Source organism: Pogona vitticeps, chromosome 8, assembly GCF_051106095.1.
Source record: "Pogona vitticeps strain Pit_001003342236 chromosome 8, PviZW2.1, whole genome shotgun sequence".
NCBI classification, from domain to species: domain Eukaryota; kingdom Metazoa; phylum Chordata; class Lepidosauria; order Squamata; family Agamidae; genus Pogona; species Pogona vitticeps.
In genome coordinates this window covers 11,954,579-11,978,527 of record NC_135790.1, presented here as the reverse complement: position 1 = coordinate 11,978,527, position 23,949 = coordinate 11,954,579, and the positions used below count along the sequence as shown (strand labels likewise).

The 23,949-nt window shown below is 39.0% G+C and overlaps 1 protein-coding gene across 2 annotated transcripts in view; it reads left to right on the top strand.

Moving 5' to 3' along the window:
• The window catches only part of UNC5D (unc-5 netrin receptor D), a 644,095-nt gene that overhangs the window by 582,064 nt on the left and 38,082 nt on the right, over positions 1-23,949 (top strand). For both annotated transcript variants that reach the window (XM_078379744.1, XM_078379743.1), the window contains 2 exons: positions 18,362-18,530; positions 22,844-23,071. In XM_078379744.1, coding sequence (XP_078235870.1) covers positions 18,362-18,530; positions 22,844-23,071 — 397 coding nt within the window. The remainder of the gene's footprint in view (positions 1-18,361; positions 18,531-22,843; positions 23,072-23,949) is intronic.

Here is a 23,949-nt window from a genome sequence, read left to right as displayed (position 1 = left end):
TGGCTATTTTTCTTCTTCAGTTCGGTGTTGTTTTCTTGGTTTGACGGCTATGCGGCTGGCCTGTGGGGAAAGGATGGTCCTTTTTGTCCTGAGGAAGGCTGGTGTGATCTTTGTGTCTCTGCAGCGTAGTAGAAATGTTAAGGAACATAGTAGGTGTGCTCTTTTGCTTCGGAGTGTTTCCAGTCTCCGGGTCTGTCTGTCTGTTTCCTCCCCGTAGAGGCGTTCAATATATTCGCGAAGGCTTTCACGGCCGGGATCTAATGGTTGTTGTGGGTTTTTCAGGCTCTTTGGCTCTTTTAGTTCTGAAGGTTGTTCTTCCTAATATTTCGCCTTCAGAACATGGCCAAAGAGCCCGAAAAACCCACAACAACCAGAAGCAGATTACATCAAGAAGGGGTGACAAGAATACACAGAGGAATTATACCAGAAAGATCTGGATGTTCCGGACAACCCAGATAGTGTGGTTGCTGACCTTGAGACAGACATCCTGGAGAGTGAAGTCAAGTGCGCCTTAGAAAGCATGGCTAACAACAAGGCCAGTGGAGGTGATGGCATTCTAGTCAAACTATTTAAAATCTTTTTTAAAAAACATTTTATTAGTTTTTCACTCTATCTACATTTGATTTGTGCTTGTCAAACATCGTGTTAAATAATTTGCTTACAATTATTTGATTTTTACACTTCAGTGTCTTCCCAGTTGTCCCCCTAAATTCCAGACATCTTTCAAACATTCAAACCATTCATGTACGTATTTTAGTATATAATATGGCTACTATCATAATATTACTTTCATAGTGTACAATATTCTCAAGATCTTCTAATAACATTCTTAATAAAAGTAGTTCCAGATCCATGCTGCAACCTTATATCTAGTTTAATTTACCTAAAATGAAAACCCACCATATTACATCTTTACCCTGGTTAGAGCTCCCTTATTTCAATTTAATTCTCCTTTTAAATATAAAGGACATGCTCCTTTACAATTCCTGAAGTTAAATATATACATGTTTTTCAACATTAAGGGCCCTCTTCCTATTTTTCCCTTTTTTCATCTTTCTAAGTAATTCCCTCTCTTATTTCTCTTTTTTCATTTTTTTGTTTCTGTCTCTCTAAGCATTCTGCCATCTTTCATGCCCTCTGAAACCATTTTGTGCATCTGATTTATCTCCACTAGATCTTTATGCACTTGGTCTATCTTCAATAGATCTTCCAGGCTTTTTTAAAATTAATTTTGCTGATTTTCTCCCCTTGTCTTCCCTTAATACTCTCCTCGTATCCAAGATTGAAGTTGTTTCTCTTAGGTTTTCCCCATTAATTTCCTCCAGCTCCTCTTTTGATTGGCATACTTCATTTGGCATACTCTCATTTCTTTTTTCGTTGTTTCCTGTCTCTTGTTGACTATAATTCTCAGATGTTCATTGAATAATTTTGTCTCTTGGTAGTGGGATCTCACTATTTCTAGGATTGTTTGAAGGGTAGATTTTGTTTCATCCCAAAATTGTCCTTGTTGTGCCATTCTGTTCCAGCTGCCCAAGAGCTTAAGCCAAGATTCGAAGCCCCCAAGTCTCACAGTCCAATTCGATGATTTCATCTGTGTCCTAATTGATCCCTGGCAAATTGTTGCCAGCTAAACAGATATTCCAAGTCTCCAGAGTCAGTTCAAAGAGTCCGCTTTGGATAAATAGGCCTGAACCAAAATTTAAACCCCCAAAGTACCAAGGTACAATGCAATGGTTGTATCCGCGGCCTGATGGCCTAATTCCCACAGGTTTACGCCAACTATTTAAAATCTTAAAAGATTACGCTGTTAAGATGCTACACTCAATATGCCAGAAAGTATGAAAAACTCAGCAGTGGCCAGAGGACTGGAAAAGATCAGTCTACATCCCAATCCCAAAGAAGGGCAGTGCCAAAGAATGCTTCAACTACCATACAATTGCACTCATTTCACACACTAGCAAGGTTATGCTCAAAATCCTACAAGGTAGGCTTCAGCAGTATTTGGACTGAGAACTCCCAGAAGCACAAGCTGGATTTAGAAGGGGCAGAGGAACTAGTGACCATATTGCTAACATGCGCTGGATTATGGAGAAAGCCAGAGAGTTCCAGAAAAACATCTACTTCTGCTTCATGGACTACCAAAAGCCTTTGACTATGTCAACCACAGCAAACTATGGCAACTCCTGAAAGAAATGGGAGTGCCTGACCACCTTATCTGTCTCCTGAGAAATGTATATGTGGGACAGGAAGCAACAGAACTGGATATGGAACAACTGATTGGTTCAAAATTCCCAAGCCGGAATTAAGATTGCCAGAAGAAATGTCAACAACTTCCAATATGCAGATGATACCACTCTGATGGCAGAAAGTGAGGAGGAATTAAAGAACCTCTTAATGAGGGTGAAAGAGGAGAGTGAAAAAATGGTCTCAAGCTCAACATTAAAAAAAAATACGATCATGGCCACTGGTCCCATCACTTCCTGGCAAATAGAAGGGGAAGATATGGAGGCAGTGACAGATTTTACTTTCTCGGGCTCCATGATCACTGTAAATGGTGACAACAGCCATGAAATTAAAAGACACATGCTTCTTGGGAGGAAAGCAATGACAAACCTAGACAGCGTCTTAAAAAGCAGAGACATCACCTTGCCGACAAAGGTCCACATAGTCAAAGCAATGTTTTTTTCCAGTAGCGATGTATGGAAGTGAGAGTTGGACTATAAAGAAGGCTGACTTCCAAAGAATTGATGCTTTGAATTATGGTGCTGGAGGAGACTCTTGAGAGTCCCCTGGACTGCAAAGAGAACAAACCTATCCATTTTGAAGGAAATCAACCCTGAGTACTCACTGGAAGGACAGATCCTGAAGCTGAGGCTCCAATACTTTGGCCGTCTCATGAGAAGAGAAGACTCCCTGGAAAAGACCCTGATGTTGGGAAAGAGTGAAGGCAAGAGGAGAAGGGGACAACAGAGGACGAGATGGCTGGATGGTGTCATCAAAGCTACCAACATGACTTTGACCCAACTCCGTGAGGCAGTGGAAGTCAGGAGGGCCTGGTGGGCTCTGGTCCATGGAGTCACAAAGGGTTGAACACAAATTAACGACTAAACAACAACAACATGAATGAAAATATGGTATGTGCAATTATCCCTATAGCTTCTGGTTGCATTTTATCATTGCACACAAATATATTCATAAAAAACTACAAAAATTAATCTTGGAGTCATCCTGTTGCTGCAGGTTTACCAATGTGAACATATTTTTAGATAGTCTGTGCAATAAAAATACAGTGGTGCCCCGCTTGACTACAACCCCACTTGACGACGAAATCGCTTGACGAAGAGTTTTTTGCAATCACTATAGCAATCACGAAACGATGGTTCCTATGGGTTTTTTCACTTTACGATGATTGTGTCCCTGTTTCATGAACCGATTGTTCGCAAGACAACGATTAAAAACAGCTGATTGGCAGTTCACAAAATGGCTCCCTGCTGTTTTCTGGAGCCATTTCCGCAAGACAGGGATCGCAAAATGGCTACCCTATGGAGGATCTGCGTTGCACGAGCAGGTATTTTTCCCATTGGAATTTATTAACCAGTTTTCAACGCATTCCAATGGGGATTTTTTTCGCTTGATGACGATTTCACTTAACAGCAATTTCCCTGGTGCAGATTATCGTCGTCAAGCAGGGCACCACTGTATGTGAAATAACTGGATTGTATTTATTATTCATTTATTACGGTCAATGACCAGGAAGATACAAATACATTATTTAGATAAAATAACATATCAGATAATAATAAATGCTCTGGGGTCAATAGTATATGTGCATAGATCAAAAATTAAAATGTGTGTGCACACAAATGTATGCATACCTCACTGATGGTTCCCAAATCAGTAGTTCTAATATAGAAACCAGAACCGGAGCATGTATTTAAAAAATTTCGAAAGCATCCCTATCGTGATTGTAGAACATATAATAATTTTGCTGTTTATTAGCGATATGCACATCTATAAATAACTTCTGGGCTCTTCCAGATTTGGAAAAGCCTTCCCAGCCTAAAACAGATCAGGAGTTGCTCAAAATGACATGGGGCACCAGTTGCCTCTCCATACCTGGTGGCTTCCATGGGCATATTTAACTGTTGTAGCACATTTGCTTTTGTTTAGTGTGAGGATGCAGGATCCCTGAAAAGGGCAGGGCAGAGCAGACCTCTGATCTGAAAGTTGATGGTGGGGCAGTCCTCAGACCCTGGAAATTGCCCACCCCAATGTATTGCTTTGCTCATATTTGGACGATGAATTTTATGTGCACTCCAAATGTACACATTTTGGGATGGATTTATCCATATCTCTCCATCAATGTGAGGATTCTAGAGCACTTGCTGTGTCTGCCCCTCAGGTAGTCTTCAATGTAGCCTAAGGAAAGGATGCACAACACTGCTTCAGAGAATTTCTTCTACATCCATAGCTGTTCTGTGTCATCTCCGGCCTAGTTGATCTATGTTTAAACTAAGCTCTAATTAAAAATGTGTCTCAAATGAGTGGATCTTCTATGATCAGTTAAACTGCTGATGCATAGTGGATCCTTTCCAAATATCAAAGCTTTGTTCCATGTTGAAGGACATGGTTGAGGTGAATTGGTGCTATCATTGGGTTACAGCATCAGGGGATTAGCTAGAAGAAAACAACCCCAGTGCTCCTTCAACATGTGACAAAGGTGGATAGTTTCCTTTACTTATGATGAATTCATGATTCATACATCACATCCCTCATTGTTTTATATATTTTGTGGAAGTACTGTGAAAAGCATTCTACAAGTAAGATTAAAAGAATGGGGTGCTTCAAACAAAAAATTGTAACCTCAGACCAGCACCAAATTTGGCACTGATGTAGCAGAAGTTCTGCTCTTGCTCTGTGCCAAATTTGGGGAAGTTTGGCCACAGAGTCTTGAAGTTACTATCTTTTTTAAATACTGTTTTAGCCTTCCAATTCTTATAAACGGTAAAGAGCAATCTTGCTTATTTTGAAAGAGAATGGTTGGTCCACTTGCCTTTTTTTAACATGGAAAGAATCTATGCTTTAGCGTCTGAAATATTTGAACTTTCACTTGAGCAAAAATGAGCAACCTGAGTCTATTATACCATACACATATAAGAGAAATGTGAACATTTTAAATGACTGAACTATTTGCATAGCATAGCATTCTATGGGTGTTGTCAACATTCAGGCTGTCCTTTGCTTTGTAAAGCTTGGCATCTTTTTTCCTGGTGGGGACAATATTTTGCAGCAATATTGGGCCATTTCCTGGCTTTTTGAATTGTGGGTACAGAAATCCAATATCCCACATTCATAAACATGGGGTTTTTTGAAGAAATGAATTATTAAGTTTGGTGTGATCTAAACATGCAAATACGAGAGTGTTGCACCATGTTGAAAGACTGAGGTCATATCTGTGCTCATAGAAACAATCATCTGAGAGACTAGATCTCTGATTGTTTTCATTATTTACACTAGACATGATAGGAATTTCCTTTCAGTTCATTTTCAATAAGGACTTGGCAATATTAACAAATGTCTTCATATATGCAATGGAAAGAATGTGAGATTTTTTTTAAAAAAAATGAATGTGGGAGTAATGTGCTAAAATTTCATTACTGTGCTTGTTCCAATTGAGATGGTATATCTTGATACAGTGGACAAAATCTTGTTCACATAGTTATTCTAGCATAAGCCAGAACCAGGTGCTGGAAATAATCTGTTTAAATGAAACCAAAGCTTCCCTCCCTCCCTAGGGCTTCCATTTGCCTTTGAGAGCCTTGGGAATTGAAGGGGAGGCGCTTTTAATAGAAACAATAAGAATACCAGTGGTGTAACTGCATGAACAGGATTTTGTCGATTGAAATAGACTGTCATGGATTCACGAACACCCTGAGAAGTCTCACCTCCAATGAAAGATCAAGAAATCCAGCATATTTTACTTCACCTTTTATGCAATTTTTAAAATAAAGAAAAATAGTTTCCAAGCAAAACTAGATTTTCCCCTTTGTTAAGCAAGAAGTGCACACAGCAAGGACAAAAGGACAGTGTGTTGAATCAAACATTCCAGTGCAACTGTAGTTAAAGACCATGTAACAAGGGACCAGCTATTTTTATTTTTTTAATTGTACAAACGTGCACAAAAATCAGTTGTGCTAGATGTTTTCAACACCACGACCATCAACAACAAAAACTTACCTTGTTTCCATGAGGTGAAACATTTTCACATTTTGTTTACCATGAGAGAATGGATTTATAAGTTAAAATTTGTATCCTGAGAGAAACTATGTCAGGACAAGGTTTTTTCAATGTCTAACGCTGTGTATGCAAATGTCAGTCCTGAATTTAAGTCACCATCTTGTTTTCTACATTTGTAACAGCTCCATGGCATGCCAGTATAGCAAGATCTTCACTATCCTGAGAAGAGCTGTTTCTATTGACTTTTGCTGGGGGTGAAAAGGATTGTGAGAGCTTTGTTTCAGTATCACTTAGGAGAATTTTCCCAAATTCAGAATTTCTACGTATTTGGTGGAGAATATTTAAAAATTCAAATGCAGGAGAAAACAAAACTGATATAATCTATAATCCACCAACTAAATTATTCTCTTGTTGCTTTCAGTGACAATTACATAATTACAAGTTAATTATGTAGGCTACACATTGTCCTCCCTCCCCCAGCGAGCTGGGTACTCATTTTACCAACCTTGGAAGGATAGAAAGTTGAGTCAACCTTGAGCCGGCTACCTGGGATTGAACCCCAGGTCATGAGCCCAGTTTTGGCTGCAGTACAGCACTTTCCTCAGATATTATTAGCAGGTCCTGTGGGCCTTTTTTTGTTGTTGTTGTTGTTAAGAAGTGGGGAAGTTAACTCCAGTCCTGGCTGATCCTCCCCCCAATCCCTGATAATTGCTGTTTATTTAATTCTGCATTAATAACGTACATGAAACAGATGCACATGTTTCATTTATAGAGTATCTTGCCCCATAATTGCCTTGCTAATGACAAACTCTGTCTGCAGCATCTTGCACATAAGTGGGAGAAGAAGTGATTTGTAATCTGACACAATCCATGGACATTTTTATGTTCTTCATTTTCATATCATGGTCCATCCATCTCTTCTCAGGCTGTTTAACTGAGTCATCACAATGTTCAGGCTCTATAGCTGAGCAGGCTGCTATGTTATGCCATTCAAGTGTAAATATGACCTTTTGTCTAGGCTTTTGTCTAGGGGTAATAGCCAAAGATGATTTCTCAATGGTTGTTAGTTACCATAAGCAGTTTCTGATCTCTGATGGTGGGTGATTACTTCCTACTGGGGACTCTGGAAAGAATGGAAATTGCCTCTGGGCCGGGGGGGGGGGGGAGAACTTCCACTTGCTTGCAAGAATGAGCTTTCTGTGTGCTTCCAACTGCCTGTTCTCCATTTTGAGGGAACTGACATTGCTCGTTGGATGAGTACTCTGAATGTTTTTCTACCCACACACTCTGTTCAGGATATATTCTTGTGAATAAATATTACAAAAATACTGAACTTCTCATGATGAAACCAACCCCACTGAAAGATTGCTTCCGAAATCATAGTATTTGGAAAAATAGGAAGGAAGCTATATTACACTTTTTCTGTCGTGTTGTTTTGCTTTTTTTTTCCTTGCAATTTATGAAAAGAAGATTGTTTTCTATTGGGAATCTTTCCTAGAAGCACAAATAAACTCTGTAATTATTATTCCTAAGAAATACGAAGACAGTGGTTTTGAAAGCATAACCTGTATTTTGCTCTCACTATGGAATATAATTGTGTAAATTTTTCCACCCCATAGTAAACTTTTCCATTTCTTTGTCAGCAGCATCTTTTTGATGAAGGAGGCAAAGTTTGAATTTTGCATGCCTGATCTGGCTAAGGACACCACTACAGAGTAAATCTATCTAACTCATTTCCTGGAAATGTACAAGTACCAGATTAGACCATTCTGAACTAGATAGAAGGATGCAGTGATGTGATGTAGGGCAGATATATTCCCAAAATTGTCAAAGGGATTCTTATGAGATTTCTAGGCCTTTTTGTATCTCAGCAAAAGTAGGCAGACCTCTTCAAGTTTGCTTTTGAAATAAGACTACAAATTAATGAGAACTTTATTTCATTTCCTTTTTTATAAGAATTTACCAAAATGTATACGTCTTCACATTCAGGTTGGATGGCATTTGAGATTTTTTAAAAAATATGATTCGTGGGGAAACCAAAATTAAGTTCATCAATATAAGCCTAGAACTTTTCTTTACTTAAAAAGCATTCCATGTTTGAGTCCTTATGCATTGCACCCCGTTAGCATTGAATTAAGATTGCTACCTTTCTCCTCCCCCTCCAGCTTCTCATCTTTAATACCATTATACTTGATCTTATCCAAAAGGCTGAGAAGCACTTTTTAATACTACATTACATCCAAATGCAACATGGTGTTCTCCTGCTGGAAATACCTGTGCCCATTGAATTTCACTGGTACAAATGTGGGAGAATTCTGTTCTAGTCTGGTTTTTAAACAACCTACCAAAACAAGCCAAAAATTCAGAACTCAGGTTTAAAAAAAAATGCAGGAGAAAGTGAAATAGTCAAGTTACTTGTCCTAAATAAGGTTTGAAGAAATTAATTTGTAGGAAGGCTGCCAAATCTCAAACAGTTGATCCAGGTGGTTGGACTCAAGGTGTGAAAGGGTTGTATGATCACATTAACTAGCCATGATCCTTACATCCCAGTGTGTATGTCTACCATTTCTCCTTTGGTACTTGTCTGTTTGGCATCAGTGTGAAAGGGGCCGAGATGGGTGCTTTCCTCATGGATGAGAACCATGATTGGTCAGAATATACCTCTGTGTAGTTCATTTTCATGGAATGAAAACGGGCACATGTCAGAACAGAAACCAATGTACATACAGGTGTGCTGAATGTACAGCTGGCATACACATTTCTACTTCCTTCCCCATGTACATTTGGTCCCAGAAGAAGGAATGGTAAACCATTTCTGAGTACTCCATAGCTAGAAAATACTAGAAAGTGTCACTGTTCTCCACAATTAAATTGATTAAGTTAAATTAATGGGCAATAAAGAAAGCTTTTCTTTGAGACATATATTGTCACTTGTCTCATACTCATGTGTGAGAATAACAAGCATAGAATTTTCTCCTTTCCTGCAAAAGGATAGTTTGTTTTCTGTCACTTTTGCCTACAATTTTTAATTTTGCAAAGATTATTTTTGTGGAAAATAACAAGCATAGAATTTTCTCCTTTCCTGCAAAGGGATAATTTGTTTTCTGTCACTTTTGACTACAATTTTTTAATTTTGCAAAAAAAAAATTTTGTGGAAAATAATGCAGAATGCTTTGATTTTTCAAAAAGTGGAAGCATTCCATTGATTATCTGTATCATTTTTGTCAATCAGTCTTTCTATGACTGCTTTGTATATGTGTGCTTATCACAGCGGGGAAGAAGTGGTGTTGGTCTGAGATATTTTCTGAAAAATTAGAAAAAAAAATCAAAGTAAAGAAACAGTGAAGTATCTCATTCTCAACTGGAGTGAAGAATCCCATGAGGCTTGAAAATTTATTATTAAAGTATCACGTGTGATGAGACCACTCAAACTGTTGGAAACTAGAAAATTACTGAGTATTCTTCAGATCCCTCGTATTTATATTCACCTGGCTGTTTGCACATAGCATTATCTACATGCTTTCCCAGACCATTGTTTATAGTGATATAAAGACAAGATTGGAGCATTGCCTATTAATCTATTTGTGAAGGGTTTCACGGCCAGGATTGAATGGTTGTTGTAGCACTCCCTTCCTCTGAAGATGCCAGCCACAGAGACTGGCGAAACGTTAGGAAGAACAACTTTCAGAACATGGCCAAAGAGCCCGAAAGACACACAACAATCATTGCCTCTTAATTCATTACTTAGGTTTTTAGCAAAATCTAGCTCAAACCAGTACCTTTTTTACACCTTTACCAGTACAAAAGGTGTGCTATCACTGGCAACAGCAGATTGCCATTAATTAAAGAGTTTCTGCTTAAATTTCAGGTTGCCTGTGATTCACATGAAGATTAAATCATGCACTATACAAAATCAAAACAGGAACTCTTTAATTAGCATCAATTAGCCACTGCTGGTGACATCACTCCTGCCATGGTAGCAGCAGAAGTATGAAACAAGATACTGGCCAGTTTAAAGTGTAATTGAAGTGTAACAATTATCACAAATAGCAGAGGGCAATGAAAGAAAATATTTCTTCAGTAAATAGTTAACCTGTGGAATTAACTGCCATATGGTGAAGCAATGACTGACAATTAGGAAGGCTTTCAAAGGGAATAAGATATGTTAATGGGAGTCAAGCATCCACTTCTGCTGGATTTTCAAAAAGCCAATTTTAATAATCTCAGAATAAGGATAAGTAAGGTCCTGTGGCAGGAGATCCTAACAAGAAAAGGAATCCAAGAAAGGTGGGAGCTTGTAAAAAAAGAAATTATAAACAATTCTAACAAGAAAAAAAGGTGGGAGGTGGCAAAAAAAGCCAGTGTCGCTTCACAAAAAGCTCAGGGAGGACCTAAAAACCAAAAAAAGACATGTACAGGAAGTGGAAAGAAGGCCAGGGATGAGTATACCAAGGATGAATGCCATCCCTGCAAGGAAATGCAAGGATGGCATTAGAAGGGCAAAAGCTGAGAATGAGCTGAGGTTAGCTAGAGACACTAAAAGCAATTAAAAAGCATTCTCAACTATCCTACACACTACACCAGAACACAGACAGAGTTCTAACTCCTGTCCTCTGAAGATGAAGAATGTTAGGAAGAAAAACCTCCAGAACACAGCTAAACAGCCTGAAAAACATACAATAATTAGCCTTCAGGTATTTGAGTAGCAAAAGAAAAACAAAAAAGACATAGTGGCACAGCTCCGCAATGGAGATGGAAAACTTATAACAGATGACAAAGAAGAGGCAGAGGTGCTCAATTCCTATTTTAGTTCAGTCTTTTCCCATAAGACAGACTATGAACTTCCAAACAAATTGGAAGTGCAATGGTGGTGGTGGTGGGGGGGGAGAGACTGCAGCTGGAGATAGATAAACAAATAGTCAAGGAATGCCTTACCACCTTGAACGAATTCAGATCTACAGGGCCGGATGAACTGCATCCGAGAGTATTGAAGGACTGGCTAAAGAACTCTCAGAACCGCTATCCATTGTTTTCTTGAAATCAGAGGATTGGAGGGGGGCTAATGTTGTCACTATCTTCAAAAAGGGCAAAAAAAAAAGCAACCTGGGAACTACAGGCTGGTCAGCCTAACATCAATCCCAGGCAAAATTCTGGAAGAGATTGTAAAGTGGTCCTTGTGCATCCACCTAGGAAAAAATGCAATAATAACACGGATTTGTCAATAACAAATCCTGCCAAATTAATTGGATCTCGTTTTTTTATCAGGTAATCTCCCTGATAAACAGAGGGAATGCTGTAGACGTAGTAAATCTTTACTTCAGCAAAGGTTTTGACCAAGTGCCCCATGATATCCTGATTACCAAGCTAACTAGGTGTGGGCTGGATAGATCATGTGCCAGGTGGATACATAATCAGCTACAGAATTGTACTCAGAGGATGATGATTAAATGGGTCCTTCTCTAACTGGTAGGAGGTAAGAAGTGGGATACCTAAGGCTCAGTTCTGGGCCTGGTGCTCTTCAATATTTTTTATTAATGACTTGGATGAGGGAATGCTTGTCCACCTAAGATGCAAGTTACACTCAGAGAGTTCGACAGGCCGCTTACCTATCTTCTTTGTGCTGGGGCAAGTCCTAAGACCCCAGCAGTGCATAGCGTAAGCCCCTTGAACAAGTCTGACCTTAAAAGAACACTTTACTTTTACCCAGTATTTTGCAAGTACAGACACATGGGCTTTGTGATTCCTTAGAACTAATAACAGCTCAGTTAGGTAGGACTCTTAAAGCTAGTTTGTAGCCCTCTCCACCTCCTGGATTTAGCCAGATCCTGCTGTTCAAGAGACTAGTCCTTTTGTAGAATTTTTGTAATTAATTTTTATTAGAAAAATAGAGTTTCATAGAATCAGTTTATATTTCACAGGCTTTAGCATAAAGAACATATTCAAAGATCATTGCAGTTAAATAAAATAACGATTTCCCATTAAAATAATAAACACTACTAAGTGTTAAGGTGGGCTATAGTGGGCTAGCCCCACCACCTTCTTTCTCCTTTACTTACATCCTCTCTCAATCAAGTTCTTTTCTCTCCCATCATCATGGAATCAAAATCCAGAACAGAACAACAACACAAACCAATGAACAACTTTCACATAACCCATTGTCTATTTTTCTACCTTCTCTAGCTCCTCCATTCTTCTTGACAATTCTGGCTGTTAACCGATTAGCCTCAAGAGGTTGTAGTACCTTCCTCCTTCCCTAATTCCCATGAGAGTCCATGGGAATTAGAGTGTTTTATCTCTTCTCCAATTAGCTCGGAATATTGAGTCTTCCACGTGCCTCTCCATTTGGCCTTCAGTGCTATCTTGAACCAGGCTGTAACGGTCCTCATGGCACTTAGAAAAACACATTCCAATGTCTCTCAAATCATCTTCACACAGAACCTGTCTGACTCCATCTTACATTTCTCTGACCACATATCCCATCATCATGACATCCTTTTTGGGATTGCGGACTGTTGGGAGTTTGGGCTCCATGCATGGGTGGGCACCCCCGTGCTCGTGGGTGGGCGTGTTATGCTCGCAGGTGGGTGTGCTGTGCTTGCAGAGCGACGTGTCATTCTCATGAGTGGGCGTGTCACACTTGCGGAGGTACGGAGATCCGTGTTCCACAGCCCAGTTCAAGGAAGCCCACGGACCGGCACCAGACCATGGACTGGAGGTTGGGGACCCCTGTCCTAGAAGACAGAAACAAAACTCAAGGTGACCTTGGTAGGATGGAGCATTGGGCTGAAAACAACAAAATGAAAATCAACAAGGATAAGTGCAAAATATTGCACCTTGGAAAAAGAAAGCAATTTCACAGTTACAAGTTGGGGAATATCTGGCTCAGCAAAACTACGAGCAAGTGTGATGTGGCTACAAAAAAGGTAAATGCTATTTTAGGCTGCATTAATTGAAGTAGTTTCCAAATCCCACAAGGTGTTAGTTCCTCTCTATTCAGCACTGGTTAGGCTTCACCTTGAGTATTGTGTCCAGTTCTGGACACCACACTTCAAGAAGGATGCTGAGAATTTGGAACAAGTTCAGAGGAGGGCAACAAGGATGATCAGGGGCCTGGAAACCAAGTCTTATGAGGAAAGGCTGAAAGAATTGGGCATGTTTAGCCTTGAGAAAAGAAGATTGAGGTGTGATATGATAGCACTTTTCAAATATTTGAAAGGCTGTCATACAGAGGAGGGGGCAGGATCTGTTCTCAATCATCCCAGAATGCAGGACATGCAGCAATGGACTCAAGTTACAGGAAGCCAGATTTCGATTGAATATTAGGAAAAACGTCCTAACTGTTAGAGCAGTATGACAGTGGAGCCAGTTATCTTGGGAGTTGGTGTGTGCTCCAACACTGGAGGCATTGAAGAAAAACTCAGATAATCACCTGGCAGATATGGTTTGATTGCATTCCTGCGTTGAGCAGGGGGTTGGACTTGATGGCCTTGTAGGCCCCTTCCAACTTCACTTTTCTATGATTCTATGATTACTTCTCTGAATGCCAGTACATCACTTTTAATATTGTAATTTTGTGAGTTTATGTTGTTAATATTTCATGTTAAAACATTATTTGCACAGTAGGTGCAATGTTCCTAGATAGCCTTTCCTGGGAAAACAAGATGGAGGTGCTCCTGCAACCATGGCCTGATGGTAGACTTCTCATAAGCATCTGATGGATTATTTGGGTCTACTGGATACAGATTTAATTTTATATTCAGGCATATTAGGGGTTAAAAGGGTCTAGTTTTAGAATGGCCAAATCTTACTTCCATAATGTGAACAGTGTGTGGTTCTGAGTGCATTTGTAATCATTTTTACACCTCAGTATTGCAAAAATATGAACACCTGTTTCTTCCGTGGGAGGTCAGGAGGTTATGGATGTGTGTGGATTTACAGAAGAAACAGGGCAAATATATTAGCTTCACACTCTATCACTTTCAAAGAAATGTAGTTAAAATGACTATTTTATTTTGACCCAAAGAGGTCTGAGCACATGCCTAAAGCATATGTTCCAGATGCCTCTGTTTTATCAAGGGCAGTCCTTATTTTCTAGGGCCTGTTTTTGTCAACCATCATCCTGTTTTTGATAGGGGAATGCCTTGTTGAAAATGGTCCTAGTGCGAGTAGTTATATTTGCTACTCTTACACTTTGTTCTCCAGCACAGGTAGCAGATGAATCTGTCCTCTGGTGCACATATATGGAGATGCATGTGCAGGGACATTAAAACACCATGGAATATATTTCCTGCAATTTCATGTACTAATGAAACTTCTTTTGAAATAGTAATAAGGTGGTAGAACAACTATATTTTTTCCTGGCATATTGCTAGCCAAAAGTACAAACACCATATTTTATTGCAGCGCAGAACGGTCATTACCAAATTACATTAATATAGCTTGTAGACCTGAAAGGATATTTACTGAATTTTTCATTCCCATTGATTTATACTGTCTGAACTAGATGAGACACCTCAGTGAGGAATTTTCATTTTCCTCATGATTTGTGTGATCTGCCTCTGTGCAAAAAATAGTGTACTACTCTTCTAGAAGCAGAGCATGAGTGCATACACACATACACACTGCCCCAAACACAAACTGGTTTATTATTTAAAAAGCAGCTGCTGTGATGTTTTTCAACCTTAAAAGTCTATGCAACAGAACAACAACATAGGGGATTGAACAAATTCCTGGAGGAAAAGTCTTTCACAGGTTACAAGCCATGATTGGGATGTAGAATCTCCAGGCTTTAAAGGGAGGTACCTCAAAATGCCAGATGCAAGGGAGGGGTATCAGGAGACAGGCATGCAATTGTCTCGTGTGCTCCCAAAGGCATCTGGTGGGGCCACGGTGAGATACAGGAAGCCGGACTAGATGGGCCCTTGGCCTGATCCAGCAGGGCTCTTCTTATGTTCTTGTGTAATGGAGGGAAAAAAATTCCCCTTCATCATTTTGCATGTCATCTAGTGGGTTTCTGATTAGTTGTCAGACTTCAGAAGGGATTTTTCTTTGTTTGTTTGTTTTGCCTTGCTTTGCTGAACAAAGGAAGACAAGGAAGGATATCATGTGTTTTGAACATGAATTGTTCAGAATGAAGTCTGTGATGACTTGACTCTGATTTTCTTTTCTTTTCTCCTCAGCGAGATTGTGCAGACCTGAAACTGCTGATGCCTTTTTTGTTTCTTGTGGATTTTGGCTGCTGGCTACATTCAGCAGCTCTGAGAGAAGGATTTTGTAGAGATTTCTACAACAACAAAAATGTGTTTCTTTCATTTTGGGTTGAACACAAAAGGAGAAGCTTTTTCTGGCTCTTTCATTTTGGGTTCCCTCTTCGTGAAAGAAGATTTCTAGGATCCTGAAAACCAGAACTCTTAAAAAAATAATTCAAAAATGCAGAGAGTCGAGGCAATAGAGAATTATCCTATTCCAAAAGCAGGGAACATTGCATGAGAAAGAAAGATGATCCCCAGACTTATGCAGGCAGTAGTTTATAGAGAAAGCTTCTGGCAGTGCCCTACCTCCCACTGCAAACCACCACCGGAGGCCACACAAAGATACAGCCAAGATACTCCTACCAGTTCTATGAATAGAGCAAAAAATACTTCATCTCCCCCCCCTCAATCAATGCAAAAAAAGAGTAAAGGACCCAAAAATTAGAAAAAGAGAAAACAACAGTATGATTTCAGTGCCACCCACCTATCACAACAGAGATGGTCTGGGCCAGGGCAGCAGAATAGAAAAGAGTGAAGGAAGCAGCCAGTCAGCCAGGCCAGGGAACACAAACAGAAACAAAGGAAAAGAAATAGCAAAGGAACAGACACACATAACTTTCTGTCCCAGAAACCAAGGAAAGCAAGCAAGCAAATAAAAATAGTTTAAAAATAGAGCCAAGGCCCTCCTCCCCCCTCAGTCAAAGCTACTAGAATAAAGGGAAATTTGTCTCCCTTCTACCAGTTTTTAGGACGCTAATTAAAGCTGAGTTATATCTTTCTTCTACTAGAGGTGAATTGATCTGAGACACTCAAATGGGTTTTAAGTTCCGTATTCTTATTTAAGGTAGTTCCTTTGTTTTAGCTAGCACCAGGACATATTGGACTTTATTGTATTTGTACTGTATTTATTACACAGGTTTTTTATTGTATGACTTTATTGTATGTTGTGAATATACAATATCACTGCCCAGAGAGTGATGATGTTACCGGCCAGATTTGGGTTTCAGTTTTCTGGCAAGGAATCAGGCGTAGTTTGTTCTACTTTTTCTAACAGCTGAACCAAAGGTCCGATTTTTATTTTAAAGAGCAAAGAACAAGAAAGGTCAGCTGGGATTTCCCTTAAAAGCAGATACAGACAAAGAGCTTTAAAATGGTATAATTCAATTGTATTGTACCCCAACTTTGGATCCAGTCCCTCATTGGGTAATTGATGCCAACTACGCTAATCTATTGGTTACATGTTGTTAGGCATATTGTGCCCCCATCTCTCCTTGACCAGGGCCCTAGATGTGCCTGAAAGTCTGGGGACAAGAGTATCCATTTCCCTTATCTATTTGGTATGTTTATGTGTTTTCTTTCTGGGCCCATCAATACTGTGACTCTCTTGTGAATGTTACTTGTCGGCTTCCTCCTACAAGCATTCCAATGATGGGCCATTTATTACATCAAAACGGTGGATAGGCAGAGAAGAAGAGTTACATTGTTATTCTGTGTCAGCCATAAATACTTTTAAGCTAGGTGTGAATGTTTCAAGGTTAGGTCTTTTGAGGCCTGGTCTTTCTCTCAATGTATTCTCAGTTCTAAAATGTAGTTTCATCTTTCCTTGGTATCACTAATACTAGCGGGATCATATAGAAGTGGAATCAATAAATAAAGAAAATTGATGCTTCTCTTGTTTTCTCTTCCTTGAGTCCAGAAGGCAGGACTGGCAGTCAACGGCAGAAATAATGCAAATAAATGTAAAAAATATCTCCCCAAAATGAAGGGGGAAAGACAAAAAAGAAAAGTATCCAAGATGGAGCCATAGAGGCAGGCAGGCAGGCAGGCAGGCCAATCCAAAGTGGAGGGCAGCAGGATCTCAACAGCATTTATTTATTTGTTTGTTTGTTTATTTATTTATTTATTTATTTATTTGTTTATTTGTTTATTTATTTATTTTATATCCCGCCTATCTAGTCTCATTGAGTCCACTCTAGGCGGCTTACAGCAAGCACAATACAATATATTAAAACAATTTTAAATAGGGGAAAAACTTTAGACAAGATGGGACAAACACTAAGAAAGAGGAAAAAGAGGGAAGATTAGGAGTTGGCTGAGGGGAAGGCCCGCCAAAACATCAGTGTTTTTAATTGATTTTTAAAAATACCCAGCGAGGGAGCCGCGCGAATGTCAGGGGGAAGGTTATTCCAGAGGCGAGGAGCCACCACCGAGAAGGCATGACATACTCTTACCCATAAGGAGCACTCATGGGTTTCAACCAATCTTGGCTCTTTTGCAGATTCAAAGCTTATTCTCTCTACCTCCTGGATGCTCTGACTGGCAGCTGAAACAGCCCTCATGATACTATTAGATGAAAAAATAATTCCAGGTTATATGACAAACAAGGGTGAGAGAAAGGTTAGATAAAAGAAGGGAACACATAAGAACATGAAACTTCTGTGTATGCCTCTTGTGTTAATATGAATCCATTGTGTTTTAAAAATCTTTCTTTTGGGAAACCACAAGCAACATAAAAATGAAAAAAGTGCCTCTTTCATATTTCCCATCCTTTCACTGAAACACAAAAAGCCCATGAGTAGGAGTTCATTTTACCCTTTCTTTTTTTGCACCCATAATGGCAACCACTACACAGTTCAGCATCCCTTCAGTTTTGATATATATCCATCTCTGGAACAGATGGAGGCAATGATGGGATTTTGGTACAAGATGTTTTCAATATTTAGATGCTGTTACTGAGCAAACATAAATTCTACTTTAGCAATCAAGGAGATTAACTAATGTTCACGAAGCTTTCACATTTGCTCCTAGAATAACGTTTTATGGTCTTGACCTTTCCTTTGTAATCTTCCTTCTTCCTCTCTCTCAACCTAAAGTTTTCATTCAGAAGGCAGTGAAATCCTCCTTGGTCCAGAAGTAACTTGTGGTCCTCCTGAAGTGACCGTCTCTACTCCATTTGCCTTGACGATCCCACACTGTGCACAAGTGAACTCTGAACACTGGAACATCCACCTGAAAAAGGGGAAAAAACAGGGCAAATGGGAGGTAAGTGAAATGCTCTTTAGGGAGAGATGAACAAAAAGATAGAAATAACAAAGTGAAACATGGATGATACTGCTTGCTAGGATAATAATAGGTTTTGACCTCTGGGAGGGGAAACATATCTGAGGATGGATGTCAAAATGTTATAGTATGGTGTAGGACTTGGGGAGAATTTTCATTTTTATTTGGTTTTTCATGTTAGTAACAAGATGACCTTGCTAGTTAAAAACAAAAAACCATATGCTAAAACAGACAGATTCATACATCCAGAGACTGGACTTTCAGGTGGGAAGGGGGTCCTCTTTCTATATAGATTTCAAATATGATTTCAGACCCTAGTTCGTACCAAGTGTTCAAAGTCATATGGAAGGTTTATATATTTGAAAAAATGCTCTCCCTTTCAGAAGAACATCCTTCACTAAGGATATAATGACCAAATCCTGTTGCACAGTTACGCACAGTTGGAAGTGAACTGCCATAAATTAAAAAATCTCCATAGACTCTGTTGCATGCCAAATTGTGAAACAGATAAGGTCTACAGAGATTTCTTAATTTATGGCAATTCACTTCTAAACATTATGCCTTTTGTTTAACTGCACAACAGGATTTTAGTGTTTTTCCTCCTCATCAAGGAAAAATACATGAACAGGCACCATCACAACTAGGACCTAGGAAAAGCACAACAGAATTTTAGTGTTTTTTCTCATCTTCAAGGAAATTGTGTAATCTTGACCCATTGAGACACTTTCAATGGCTAGGAATTTCTTTAATTCTGCCATAAGAATAAACAAAAATCAGCCTGTTTATCTTCAGTGTTAGCAAAAGAAACAAAATACTTTTTGCACAAAAATCTGTGTATGTGATATTTTTCACTAATAACCTTTTATACCGAATAAAGCTTATATTCTATATTTCTGTACTCAAAATGCAGTTTCTGGGGCAAAAAACCCACACCTCTTTACAATTGTTTACAAGAATCTAGAAATGCACAAAAATGCACAAAAGCTCTATTAATTTTGCCCAGTGGAATGTTTTCATCCCACATATAAGAAAGCATGTAAAAATTTCTATCTCTATACTCCTAGTAGAGATAAAAACTGACAGAACAGGGCAGGAGTCTTTTTAGATGTGTATGAGGGAAACAGAATGAAAATACATTCTATTGGTTATTCTATTAATTTGCTATTTGTCATTTCATTAAACATTTTTGTAATGACTCGATTTCCATATTGTAAATTCTCTGTGAAAGTAGGCACAGTAGAATTTAAAAGAATTCAATTCTTCAAAAAGCCTCCAGTTTATGAATGTGAGATACTGTGCTTCTGTACCCACAATTGAAAACTCCAGGAAATGGACCAATATTGCTGCACAATATCAGGGACACATTGCCAGCAGAAAAAAAAGATGCCAAACTTTACATAGCAAAAGGCAGTGTGGATGTTGATAATATCAATGACAGCAGTCAATATAGTTAACTCTACAGGATACCTTCTGACGCTCGCTACCATTCACAAAGTGACAATAAACAAGTCATCAGTTAACCACTGTTCATCAAACCACAAAGCAATTGCCAGAGCTCTTTTTCAACAAGTGTAAATGATGGTGAGCACAAGAAGGTGAGCACAGTGGTCCCCAACCTTGGGCCTCCAGAGGTTCTTGGACTTCAACTCCCAGAAATCCTAGCCAGCAGAGGTGGTGGTGAAGGTTTCTGGGAGCTGTAGTTCAAGAACATCTGGAGGCCCAAGGTTGGGGACCACTAATGTAGACTATCTTGACTATTGCCATTGGTGTTGTTAACATTCAGGCTGCCCTTTGCTAAGGTTGCCATGCACGTTTCTTAGAATGCAGACAACAAAGCTATGTTCCCATTTCCAAACCCTTTCCTTGATTTAGACATCCTGAGGAAGGAGCTATATTGGACCAAAATATATGTCAAAACAAGCACTTTGAATTGGGCGTGGCTGGTGAGTGGTGCGGCCACCAGGGAACATATCAAGCCAATTCTGTATAAGTTACATTGGTTACCAGTTGCTGCCCGGGCCCAATTCAAAGTGCTTGTTTTGACATATAAAGCCCTAAACAGCTTGGGCCCTGGATACCTGAAGGACCACCTCCTACCATATGAACCTACCCAGCAGTTAAGATCTAGCCAGGGGGCCCTTTTGAAAGAGCCATCCCTCAAGGAGATAAGAGGGACGCCTTGTAGACAAAGGGCCTTTTCGGCAGCTGCCCCCAGACTATGGAATGCCCTCCCGACTGAGATTCGTTTGGCACCGACACTGATGACATTTCGGTGCCAGGTCAAAACCTTCCTGTTCCGGAAGGCTTTTAATTGAAATAATATTAGCTGTAGGTCCGATGGCAATTGTATATATATTTTAATTGTATTTTAATTGTTATAAATTTTTATTGTATTTTAAATGTTGTAAGCCGCCCAGAGACCTTTGGGTAGTGTGGGCGGTATATAAATAAATAAAATAAAATAAAATAAAATAAAAATAATATAATATAATATAATATAATATAATATAATATAATATAATATAATATAATATAATATAATATAATATAATATAATATAATATAGCCATTAGTTTTTAAGGTACCACAATGTTTTTGTCTGCTTTATTTTGCATTTTTCTTTTGTTTTTGCCTGATATAGTACAATGTAATATGTTGATCTGCATTGTTTTAAATACTTTGGCTGCAAAACGTAGCTCAAAGTTGTTCATATTGTAATTAGCATAACCTTTTTCTGAGTAAGCACACATAGGATCATGCAGTTTACTGGATTTGGAGGTGAAAAACAAATCCACTGCTCATTATTGCCCTCTGTAACTTGATACAGTGCTTCAACTCTTGGAGTAGCTCTTGACTTGACAGACAAAACCAACATACCTCTGCACCGTATTTCAGCAACACTATAGCCTTATTTTAAGAGACAGAATAAATAATGTCTCCAATGCTCGTTAGGTCTCATCTAGACTATTGTGTCCACTTCTGGACACCACACTTTCACTTTAAGAAGAATGCCAACAAACTGGAGTGACTTCAGAGGAAGGAACTGGAAACCAAACCATATGAGGAAAGACTGAAAGAACTGGGGATGTTAGTCTTGAGAAAAGAAGACTGAAGGGAGACAATGATAGCATTTTTCAAATACTTGAAAGGGCCATGATCTGTTCTTGAACATCCTAGAGTACAGGGCATATAATAATGTGCTCAAGCTACAGGAAGCCAGATTTGGGCTGAATATGACCAAAAACTTCTTAAATAATTCCTAATTGTTAAAGGTGTATGACAATAGAACCAACTACTGTGCTTTGGGAGGTAGTGAGCACTCCAGCGCTGGAGGCATTCGAAAGAAAAGTGGACAACCATCTATTGAATCTGCTTTGAGCAGCATTGAGCAGGGGGTTGGACTTGATAGCCTTATAGGCCCCTTCATGACTATGATGATGACTACGATTTGTTTTCTTGTTTTGCTCTTTTCTTTACTGAAAACATGCCCGATGTTACTCTTTCTGTCTTCTGAAGCTTTCTTCCTCCTGTCTAATCACATATGGTATAAACGGTGGCCAAGAAACCAAAATTCACTTTAAAAAAAAAACATTGCTGAGTGGCACAGTGTGTCTTTAGAATAACAGAGATAGTGTGTGTGTGAGAGAGAGTGAGAGAGAGCACTACATCATTTCTAGGCTTATTCCCAGTTATTTTGAATTTGGGCTGATTATGGAAATGTATGAAGTTTTCTTGAATTAGTTGCCCATTCCAAGGTAGCTAGGCTCCATTCGCAATCTATTTCTGATGACAGAGATGCCAAAATAAGAAGAGTTGAAAAATACATGAACAGGCACCATCACAACTAGGAAACAGTTTATGTCAGTGTGCCAGGCTGTTGTTGTTGAAAATAGAGCAGGAGATTTAGAAACACTGGCATGATACAAGGTTCCCTCTCTGCCATAGAAATTGTATTCCTCTATTAGAGGAAGGAAAGTTTTACTTCTTTATTTTTGGTCTTCATCTTCCAGCTTAAAGTGCAACAAGATTATTTTTGGGGCCACAGTAATTTTGCAAGATCTTCTAAAGATCTTGCAAACATTTAAATGGTTAACCATGTCCTCTTGGTATCCTGTATATACACTTATTTGGAGTGCATTTAGATGCTTTAAAACTCATTTATTAAGCAATCTATATCTATATGACATATTCCAAACTAATTAAAAATATGAAACTAACTTACTAAAATGCAACCGTATATATTTGAAAAATCACCACCCGTCACCTTTTTCTCTCTGTCTCCCATATGAATACAGGATGTTATGTCTGTGGAAGAGGAATCTACTTCCTGTTACTGCCTTTTGGACCCATATGCCTGCCATATTCTCCTGGACTCTTTTGGGACTTACGCTCTCACTGGAGCCCCCCTCTCTGATTGTTCTGTTAAGGAACTGAAAGTAGTCGTTTTTGGCTGTATGTTCTGCAACTCACTGGATTACAGTCTAAGAGTCTACTGCATAGACAACACTCCCTGTGCATTTCAGGTATGTGGCAAAGCTATGTTTTTCCTTTTCAAAATTTACTCTGTGGCATTTCTGTGCCCTAGCATAAATATTGGGAAGAAACAAAAAGAAATAAAAGAACAACACCTGAGGATATGCAACAAGACAGAAAAAGCATAGACACAAAACATATTCAGATATTTTACTGAAAGCAGGCTTCTCGTCAGGGTGAGGACAGGAGGCACACCTTTAAGCCTCTCTCCGAACATCTCTTCACCTAGATGTCAGTCAGGCCATCAGGCATTCAGCATGATGGCTTGAAGAGGCATTTGTAAGTACATTTGGTTCAATGTGCTTACAGCTTCTCTGTGATCAGAAGCCCTGCTGGATCTCAGAAGCCATGCCCTGTCATACTTACAAGCATTTTTTTCATAGCTTTACACTGAATGCTCTAGACTCTGATTAATATCTGGATGGAGGAGCGCAAGGAGTGGGATGTACATTCATGCTGATATTTCCATCATTTTCAGGCTATGATGCCTGAATAGTGCATCTACAGAACATCTATTTATAATTATACTTTTGCATAATTCAACTTAAAATATGATTTTTCTTCTACTCTTTGTCCAGTCCACTGCTTCTCCTATATAATATTTGGGGACAGATGTTAATGGCTCAGGAGGCAGATGTAATATAATATAGGGGTTTTAGTCTTATATAACATGTTCCATCAAGGTTATGAGCAATCTTTCAGGTTCCTTAGAACTCTTCTTCATGCTGGATTGTTGACAAAAAAAAACAGAAACAAACAAACAAACAACAACAGCAAAACTACGCACATGGAGGAAGACCCATTCTATAAGGATTAATGCAGTTGTCAATGGGCCTCCAATAGTTCTAGTTTGTTTGTTTTTAAAGTT